Source organism: Ipomoea nil, unplaced genomic scaffold (genome assembly GCF_001879475.1).
Source record: "Ipomoea nil cultivar Tokyo-kokei standard unplaced genomic scaffold, Asagao_1.1 scaffold0188, whole genome shotgun sequence".
Classification (NCBI taxonomy): Eukaryota; Viridiplantae; Streptophyta; class Magnoliopsida; order Solanales; family Convolvulaceae; genus Ipomoea; species Ipomoea nil.
This window is the reverse complement of record NW_017616616.1, coordinates 92,196-102,055: the sequence shown is the minus strand read 5'-3', so window position 1 is coordinate 102,055 and position 9,860 is coordinate 92,196. Positions and strand designations below refer to the sequence as shown.

The 9,860-nt window shown below is 35.4% G+C and overlaps 1 protein-coding gene across 1 annotated transcript; it reads left to right on the top strand.

Moving 5' to 3' along the window:
- The first annotated feature begins 382 nt into the window (after positions 1-382).
- Positions 383-6,820, top strand: LOC109186130 (systemin receptor SR160-like). Its single transcript, XM_019336047.1, has 3 exons — positions 383-667; positions 4,022-6,260; positions 6,345-6,820. Exons 1-3 carry the CDS (start codon positions 416-418, stop codon positions 6,677-6,679), a joined length of 2,826 nt encoding a protein of 941 aa, XP_019191592.1. The 5' UTR covers positions 383-415; the 3' UTR covers positions 6,680-6,820.
- The last annotated feature ends 3,040 nt before the right edge of the window (positions 6,821-9,860 follow it).

Sequence of the window (9,860 nt, the reverse complement as noted above, 5' to 3'; positions counted from 1 at the left end):
CATTCAAATGTGGCAGCTGTCCAAAGTCGGAGTTGGAGTAGGGAGGGCAGTATGATTGGTTGAAGCAAATCCTAAGGCTCAATTTTACTCTCGACGGTCTAACACTTCTCCATATTCATTCATCTAATATTATATAACATCTATACAAAACTAATAAATAAATAAAATAAAGAAAAAAAAAACCCAATGAAGAATCCAAAATTAAAAATTTTAATCTCCCAAAAAAGAAATTGTGAAAATACATTATTGTTTTTAATTGTCAGTTTAATGAAACTATCTACCACTAACTTGTTCAAAAACTCTCAAGTCAAAGTTGGACTTTGGACAGTAAACTTCTTTGATATACAAGAACATAATAGATAAGAGCAATTGCTAGCTCCTTCGATCCTCACCATCTTATTATTATTAGCTGAAAATGGTGGTGCACCACCCTATTCATCATGCCTTCTTCTTCTTCTTCATGCTCCTCCTTTTCTCCTTCCCAAATTATTCACAATCTTTAACCACTTATGGGGATGATGAAAGGGCTATTTTACTTATCCTAAAACAACACTGGGGGTATCCATTTTCACTATTTGAGCAGTGGAACTCCACTTCCTCCCCATGTGACTGGCCTGGAATTTCATGCAACTTCAATGGAAGTGTCACACGGATATCTCTCTCTGGAATGAGCATCCGAGGATCATTCCCGGCCTCAATGCCATCTCAACAACCTTGTTTCAATCAATTTCAGTTCCAATAGTCTTTGGGGAACTATACCAGCTAACCTCTCCAGCTGCTCAAAGCTTGAAACCTTGGATCTATCCATAAATGATTTGACAGGAAAAATAGCAGGTGAGTTTTTTTCCATGAAAACCCTACATAGTTTAAATCTTCGAAGCAACATGTTGTTCGCTGAGATACCGACACCCATGGTGGCTTATAGTTTGGAGTCTCTTGATGTTTCAAGTAACGATTTGAATGGATCTATACCAGATGATATAGGAAATTTTTACAACCTTAGCTACTTAAATTTGTCCATGAATTCTTTGTGTGGTCCAATACCTGCTACATTTTTGCGGTTGCATCAACTCTCTCATCTTTCACTTGCCTCTAACAATTTGACTGGTGAAATTCCTGCTAGATTATTTGACTTACTTAGTCTGAGTAACATAGATATTTCTCATAATCATCTGAGTGGAAGTATTCCAAGAGGCTTTGGAGAACTACATCAATTGAAGAATATTGATGAATCATACAACAAATTTTCCGGAGAAAAAAGCGAAACTGTTAGCCATATGTGGGATGCGAGACTAACCCTTGCAACAATTGTAACTTGTGTCGTGATTGTAGCGGCAGCAGTAGTCATCATTGGGATAGGAATTCTGGTGTTCAGACCTAGGGTTGGAAGGAGAAAACTCAGAAAAGAAAGTGATGGAGAAGAATGGAGTATGATTTCATTTCAAAGGTTGGGATTCAATAAATGGGATATTTTGGGCGGTTTGATTGATGAAAATTTGATTGGAAATGGAGGGTCAGGGAAAGTATATGGAGTGATCACCAAGAAAGGTCAAAAGGTTGCTGTTAAAAGTATAAGGCATGAACAAAAGCAAGGGCAGGGATTAATGGAGAAACAGTTCCTAGCAGAGGTTAAGATCCTCGGAGGAATTTGGCACAACAACATAGTGAAATTGTTATGTTGCATAAGAGGAAAGACAACAAAGCTTCTTGTGTATGAATACATGGACAAACAATGCCTTCATAAATGGTTGCATGGAAAGAAGAGAGGCTTAACTACTCGAGTCTTGCAGTGGGAGAGGAGGCTAAGAATTGCCATTGGAACTTCACAAGGGCTTTGCTATATGCATCACAGTTGCAATCCACCCATTATTCATAGAGATATCAAGTCCAGTAACATACTCGTTGACTCTGACTTCAATGCCAAGATTGCAGACTTTGGACTGGCAAAGATGATGAAGAGTGAAGGAGATTCAGAAACAGCATCTGCTATTGTGGGAACCTTTGGTTACATTGCACCGGGTACATTTTTTATATCTTCATCATTTCAATTCCCATTGTTTTTTATACTTGCAGAATCACATATATATATATCATAGAAGTGCAGAATACAGCAGTACAAGAAAAGTGAATGCGAAGAGCGACATCTACAGTTTTGGCGTAGTTCTCTTGGAATTGACAACTGGAAGAGAAGCAGTGACTGGAAATGAGGATATAAACCTGGCACAATGGGCACACAAACACCAAAGAGAAGGGAACTCGGCTGCAAATGCCCTAGATGAGGAGATCAAGGACCCACGGTATCTGGAGGCAATGATCGCTGTTTTCAAATTAGGCCTTGCATGCACTTTGAATTCCCCATCAAGCAGACCGTCCATGAAAGATATTTCAAAGATTCTTCAAAGATACCGCAAAAACAATCATTTGTCTCTAGAGAGCCAATAGACAATATAATATAATATTTTCACTTTACTTTTGAATGGACTTTACCATTACGAAATATTGAAACAATGGTGGTTTATTTAATGTGACTATTGTACTCACAGGACAATATTATTCTTACTTGTTTAATGTGTTTATTTATACTTGCTCAGTTTTGAAAACTTGGAATGTCTGGTGTTCAAGAACACCAGTCTCAGCGAAAATATTAAAAAATTGAGTTTCAAAATTTTGTCTTATTTAAACCTTTTTGCCAATAATTTTTCTGAAAAATTCCCTTCATTTCAAGACTAGTCTAGTTTACAACATATTCATTTATGATTTATCATCAAACAGCTCCAGTGCTCCCTTTCTTCATGCTACAAGCTAAGTTTCCTCAATCTGTCCAACAATATGTTTGGGGGTGGTGTTGCAAAGCTTTCTAGTGGGAGTTTGCAGTATATGTACCTAGGGGGAAATGATTTTCAGGGGGAGCTTCCAGGGCATATATATTGGAAAGGTCATGAGATTGAGTCTCAGTGATAGTATTTTGATCATATCTCCTTAATATGAAGTCCAATCAAGGTGATTCAAGTGACTATGGAAAGCTAAGAGAGTGTACTACAACTTTTATGTTCAAAGTTTTTCAGATTCGGAACAAAACAATACCAAACTTGCCTAGTTGTATTTCCCGTTTGTTTGGTGATGATTTAATATAAATTTAGTTTTTTGGTTTAAAAAAAAAAAAACATAGCCAAAAATTAGATCTGTTTAATTTTCAAATATGGAATAATCAAATCATTCAAATGTGGCAGCTGTCTAAAGTCGGAGTTGGAATAGGTAGGCGGGTATGATTGGTTGAAGCAAATCCTAAGGCTCAATTTTGCCCTCGACTGTGTAACACTTCTCCATATCCATATTTTAAATTCATTCATCTAATATTATATTACATCTATACAAAACTAATAAGAAAAAAAACCCCAATGGAGAATCCAAAATTTAAAATTTTAAACTCACAAAAAAGAAATTATGAAAATACATGTAATTTGCCAGTTTAATGAAACTATCTACGACTAATTTGTTAAAAAACTCTCATGTCAAAGTTGGACTTTGGATAGTAAAACTTCTTTGATATACAAGAACATAGAAAGAAGAAAGCCTGATTTTTCATATTTCAGCAATTTAAGAAACGTATTACATGTAACTATATTTAATTAATTTGATAACATTGACATTGACTATGAGTCCAAGTCCACCCAACAACGTGTAACTTTGTTGTTCACATTAAGCAATACAATAATAGATGAGATGAGAGCAGCTGGAAGAGCAATTGCTAGCTCCTCCGATATGATCCTCACTCACTCCTCACCATCTTATATTCTTATTATTAGCTTAGTTTGAAAAATGGTGGTGCACCACCCTATTCATCATGCCTTCATCTTCTTCATGCTCCTCCTTTTGTCCTTCCCAAATTATTCACAATCTTTAACCACTCATGAGGATGATGAAAGGGCTGTTTTACTTAGCATAAAACAAGAGTACTGGGGAAATCCATCTTCACTTGAGCAATGGAAGTGTCACACGGATATCTCTCTCCGAAATTAACATCGAAGGATCATTCCCAGCCTCAACTATTATATGCCAGCTCAACAACCTTGTTTCAATAGATTTCAGTTTCAATAGTCTCTTTGGAACTATACCAGCTAACCTCTCCAGCTGCTCAAAACTTGAAGAGTTGGATCTATTTGGAAATTATTTCACAGGAAAAATACCAGCAGATTTATGTACAACTCTTGTGGAATTGGACTTGTCTTCCAACGAATTATCAGGTGTGGTCCCTGAGACCCTTTGTGATTTCTCAACCTTGGAACATCTAGATCTATCCGGCAATAGATTCTCTGGTAAGTTGCCTGTTGAAACCCTACTAAATTTGACTAGCTTGAAGACACTGGATTTATCATTCAATAATTTTGTGGGTGGCTTGTCTGAGTCATTGTCTAGCTTGGTAAACTTAGAGACCTTAGATTTGAGTTCAAATAACATCTCTGGTTTGATTCCCTCTGAAATTTGTAAAGACCATAAGAATAGCTTGAAAGTGTTGTACCTTCAGAATAACCTGTTTACTGGTCCAATACCTGAGAGTATAAGCAACTGTTCCCAATTGGAATCTCTTGATCTTAGCTTTAATTACCTTAAAGGGAAGATACCATCTAGTCTGGGGTCCTTGTTGAAGCTCAAGGATTTGATGATTTGGTTGAATGAGCTTGAGGGGGAAATCCCATTGGAGTTAAGGTACTTGCAGTCTTTGGAAAATCTGATTCTTGATTTCAATGACTTGTCAGGGTCAATCCCTGAAACTCTCAGCAACTGTACTAATTTGAAATGGATTTCTTTGTCGGATAATTTGTTGAGTGGTGTTATACCAGTTTCATTAGGGACCTTGTCTAATCTATCCATTCTAAAGTTGGGAAACAACACCATCTCTGGGAACATACCTGCTGAGTTGGGACATTGCCGCAGCTTGTTATGGTTGGATATGAACACCAATTCCTTGAATGGGTCCATTCCCCCTGCTCTGTTCAAACATTCTGGCAATATTGCAATGGCATTACTCACTGAGAAGCAATATGTGTATATTAAGAATGATGGAAGTGAGCAGTGCCACGGAGCAGGAAATATACTCGAATTTGGTGGGATTTCACTGGGTTGCCTTGACAGGATTTCAATCAGGCACCCCTGCAATATTACTGGAGACTTCAATGGCTTTACACAACCAACATTTAACCACAACAGAATGAGCAGATTCATCATTTTCCTTGACCTTTCTTACAATAAGTTGGAAGGCAGTATTCCAAAGGAATTAAGTTCCATGTACTATCTCTCTATTCTGAATTTGGGGCATAATGATCTCTCTGGTCCAATACCTCAAGAACTTGGACGCTTGAAGAATATTGAAGTTCTTGATCTGTCAAATAACCACCTTTCTGGAATGATACCTCAATCAGCTCCTTTTAACACATTTCCAGATTATAGGTTTGCTAATAATTCTGGCCTTTGTGGATACCCCCTTGCTCGGTGCGTTCCAAAATCAAATTCAAGTTCAAGTTCAAGTTCTAAGCCTAGTAGATCAAAGAAAAAGAATTACATCATTATAGGTTGTGGTGTAATTGCAGGGGTACTTATTTGGTTAGTAACTCAGTTCCTCGTGATCAGACTAGCAGGGAAAGGGAGAATCGAAAATGATGGAGAAGAATGGAGTATGGTTTCATTTCAAAGATTGGGGTTCAATAAATGGGATATTTTGGGTGGTTTGACAGATCAAAATTTGGTTGGAAATGGAGGGTCAGGAAAAGTATATAGAGTGATCACAAAGAAAGGTAAAAAAGTTGCTGTTAAAAGTATTAGGCATGAACGAAACGAAGGCCACATTTTGGAGAAGCAGTTTATAGCAGAGGTTCAGATCCTTGGAGGAATTTTGCACAACAACATAGTGAAATTGTTATGCTGCATCAGAGGAAAGACTACAAAGCTTCTTGTGTATGAGTACATGGACAAACAATGTGTTCACAAATGGTTGCATGGAAAGAAAAGAGGCTTAACTACTCAAGTCTTGCAGTGGGAGAGGAGGCTACCAATTGCCATTGGAGCTTCACAAGGGCTTTGTTATATGCATCACGGTTGCAATCCACCTATTGTTCATAGAGATATCAAGTCCAGTAACATACTCGTCGACTCTGACTTCAATGCCAAGATTGCAGACTTTGGACTGGCAAAGATGATGGTGAGGGAAGGAGATCCAGAAACAGCATCTGCTATTGTGGGAACCTTTGGTTACATTGCCCCGGGTACATTTCTTTTTATATCTTTATCATTTCAATTCCCACTGTTTTTTATACTTCCAGAATCACATATATATCATGGGAATGCAGAATACGCCAGTACAAGAAAAGTGGATGCGAAGAGCGACATCTACAGCTTTGGCGTAGTTCTCTTGGAATTGACAACTGGAAGAGAAGCGATGACTAAAAATGAGGATATGAACCTGGCACAATGGGCACACAAACACCAAAGAGAAGGAAAATTAGCTGCAGATGTCCTGGATGAGGAGATCAAGGACCCACGTTATCTAGAGGCAATGAATACTGTTTTCAAATTAGGCGTTGCGTGCACTTTGAGTTCCCCATCAAGCAGACCGTCCATGAGAGATATTTCACAGATTCTTCAAAGATGCAGTGAACACAATCATATGTCCCCAGAGAGCTGATAGACAATATAATATAATATTTTCACATTACTTTTGAATGGACTTGTACCATTACGAAATGTTGGCAATAGCGGTTTATTTAATGTGACTTTTGTACCCACGGGCAACAATATTACTTGTTTAATGTTTTTCTTCTTACTTGCACAGTCTTGAAAATTTGGAGAGTCTGGTATTAGACCAACTATTATTATTATTATTGGTTTGTTATCTTTTCTGTTAGTCTTTAGACTTCCTGAGCTACTCCACCTATTTTGGTGTTGAGCTCCTGTATATAAGTTTGTAAATCTTAGCTCATGAATATTATTGAATATCACTGGTTATCATTTCTGGTGTTGTAGAACATTAGTCTCAGCAAAAATATTCCAGAATTGAGTTTCAAAATTTTGCTATATTTGAAGCTTTCTGCCAATAATTTTTCTGAAAAATTCCCTTCATTTCAAGGCTAGTCTAGTTTACAACATATTCATTTATGATTTATCATCAAACAGCTTCAGTGCTCCCTTTCTTCATGCTAAGAGCTCAGTTTCCAAAATCTCTCCAACAAAATGTTTGGGGGTGGTGTTTCAAAGCTGCCTAGTGGGAATTTGCAGTATTTGTACCTAGGGGGAAATTATTTTCAGAGGAGCTTCCAGGGTATTGGAGAGTTATGTACACCTCTTTTGGAATTGGACTTGTCTACAAACAACTTTTCAGCATGGTACCTAGTAATAGGTACTATCAGTTTGATCCTGTGGCTTTCCCTCGATGAGAGCCACAAAGGTGTCATCTGAGCACAAGATGTTTGACACTAAATACTCGACGAAAAATGAAGTAAAAGCAAGTAGATCTCCAACTTACCTCCTAAGAAGTCCAACGGGAGCAATACTTGAAGCGGCGATCCAGAAAAAAACCCCAATACTAAGATCGGCTAAACAAGCTTATAACCAAAAGGAGCTCAAATCAGACAAAAAAAAGGAGGAGAATCCCGTTGAGTTCTTACGCTTTCATGTTCACAACTCAATTCATCCGATTACTACACTCCAAGTCCAACTTTCGAATCAAGCTACATAAAACATAAAAAGAAATTCCATGGTTATAAATTTTCATGTTTAACAATTTATGTTGATATGATTACTAATTGAATAAATTTTCTGAAAAAAAAAAAGAAAAAATAAATAAATGTTGATATTTGTATTCTCTAAACTGCAAAAATGAAAAATAGATAAAGGAAAAATCGTTAATTGAAGTAAACGCCGTGTGTTCCACTCAATTCTATATTTCAATGTATTCCGGTCCAAATATGTTAAACCCAAAATAAAAGTATTTAAATTGAATTTTGGTTTAGAAATCTGTTAGCAGAGTTGACTCTAATTCAAAGTCCACCCAACTTAATTTATGGTTTACATCATGTCCAATTAAGTCACATACTATTCATTTGATTTTTGAGTAACAAATTATGAAAAACACATGAATTATTATTATAAAATATTTATATTTATTATTTATTAAATATAATTATTATAAATTAATAATTTTTTATTATAAAATCAACACATTTCTTTATATGTATTTTTAGTTAGTCAGTAACAATTAGGGAGCATTTGATTCAAATATTGGAATTAAAATCTTAATTGAAATTAAATATTTAATAATTGTAATAGATTTAAGTAAAAGAAATTTCTTTGTTGAGTAGTAAATTGGAATTGAAATCAAATTAATAAATTAATTACTATTAATTAATTAATAAATATATATCAAATATGTGGGTGTGTGTATTAAAGTTCTATATTGAGTAAATAAACAATTATTTCTTTTATTTTTTTCTTCATTATTGTGGATTCCATTGCTCAGGCAATTTATATCCTACACCACGGCGTACATTGCACTATGCGCCCAGATGCAAAACGACGTCGTTTTAATTATTTTTTTTTTTGAAATTTCCCGCCCCAGTGAATGGCAGTAGGCTTTTCTTTAAAAAAAAACCCGTTGTTCAAGAATACACATAATGTTATACATGAATACACATAATGTTATACATGAATACACATAATGTTATAACAAAATATACATACTCTTTTTAAAAGATAATACACATAATCTAACATAATACATAATAAACATAAACTTTTAACATAATAAACATCAACTCTTAACATAATACACACAAATTTTTTGATTCGGATGTACATAATTGTATAAAAAATACACATAACTGTATGAACCAATACACATAACGTTGTGAACAAATACACATAACGTTGTGAACAAATACACATAATCTCAGCAACTTCCTACCGCGCCTCCCAACACGCCCCAAAACGACGTCGTTTTGGGAGGCGCGCGGCGCACAGTGCTATGTACGCCGTGGTGTAGGATATAACGATTGCATTGCTCAAAAGAAGTAAGGGAGTAAAATGGTAGTGGGTTTCAATATTTCTAAATGATTTGAATTTAATAATAAGATAACAAGAGTAAACCAATAAACATTATAATGAATTTTAAATATGATAATAGTTCCCAACTAAACGCCACCTTAATGACATTGGTGAAACAGTATATATTCAACATGGATGAGAAACTATGCCTATTATCATTTTTTGGAGGGGGAGAAGGATTTGGTTATGTTTTGAAGGTGCAATGCGTCAAGGTACTAAGATTGCACTGAAGCACACCAGGGAGGACTAGATCATACCAAGAATTCATTTATGGTGGAAGTGACAATAAGAGGAAGCATGGATCATGCCCATTAATAAGATTTTGTGTTGTAAAAATTATACTTGGGTATATACAATCAAGTGAGGTTGCTTCCTTTTAAAACTGCTATTGCACTAGTTAATCCAACATTTCTATCACATGTCATAGTTATACATTTTTGAAATATTTACTTTTATAAAAAAAAATGATAATTTTGCATATACGCTATGATACGGAATGATACTTTGATAAATTCTAAAACACTAATTTAAAATACACATTAGATATTAAACTATTGGCGCAATGCACGTGTTGTAACTATGGTTGATATAAATTTTGGTTCAATTCAATCAGTGCCGTTTTTTAGTTTTTTTGTGGCCCCGTGCTCCTAAATAAATGAGGCCCTACGGTCTCTATCAAAAGTATAAGCGCAATATTTAAAATCAATATCGTTAAATATATGATTTTTATTTATATATGATTTTCAATATAAAGAAGAAAAGTTCAA

What these genes read in the sequence shown, in the direction of transcription:
- LOC109186130 (XM_019336047.1), top strand. Translation starts at nt 416, where the DNA reads ATGGTGGTGCACCACCCTATTCATCATGCCTTCTTCTTCTTCTTCATG. An exon ending in CACGGATATCTCTCTCTGGA is followed by an intron (nt 668 to 4,021) that starts ATGAGCATCCGA and finishes TCCGAAATTAAC; the next exon opens with ATCGAAGGATCATTCCCAGC. An exon ending in CTTTGGTTACATTGCCCCGG is followed by an intron (nt 6,261 to 6,344) that starts GTACATTTCTTT and finishes ATGGGAATGCAG; the next exon opens with AATACGCCAGTACAAGAAAA.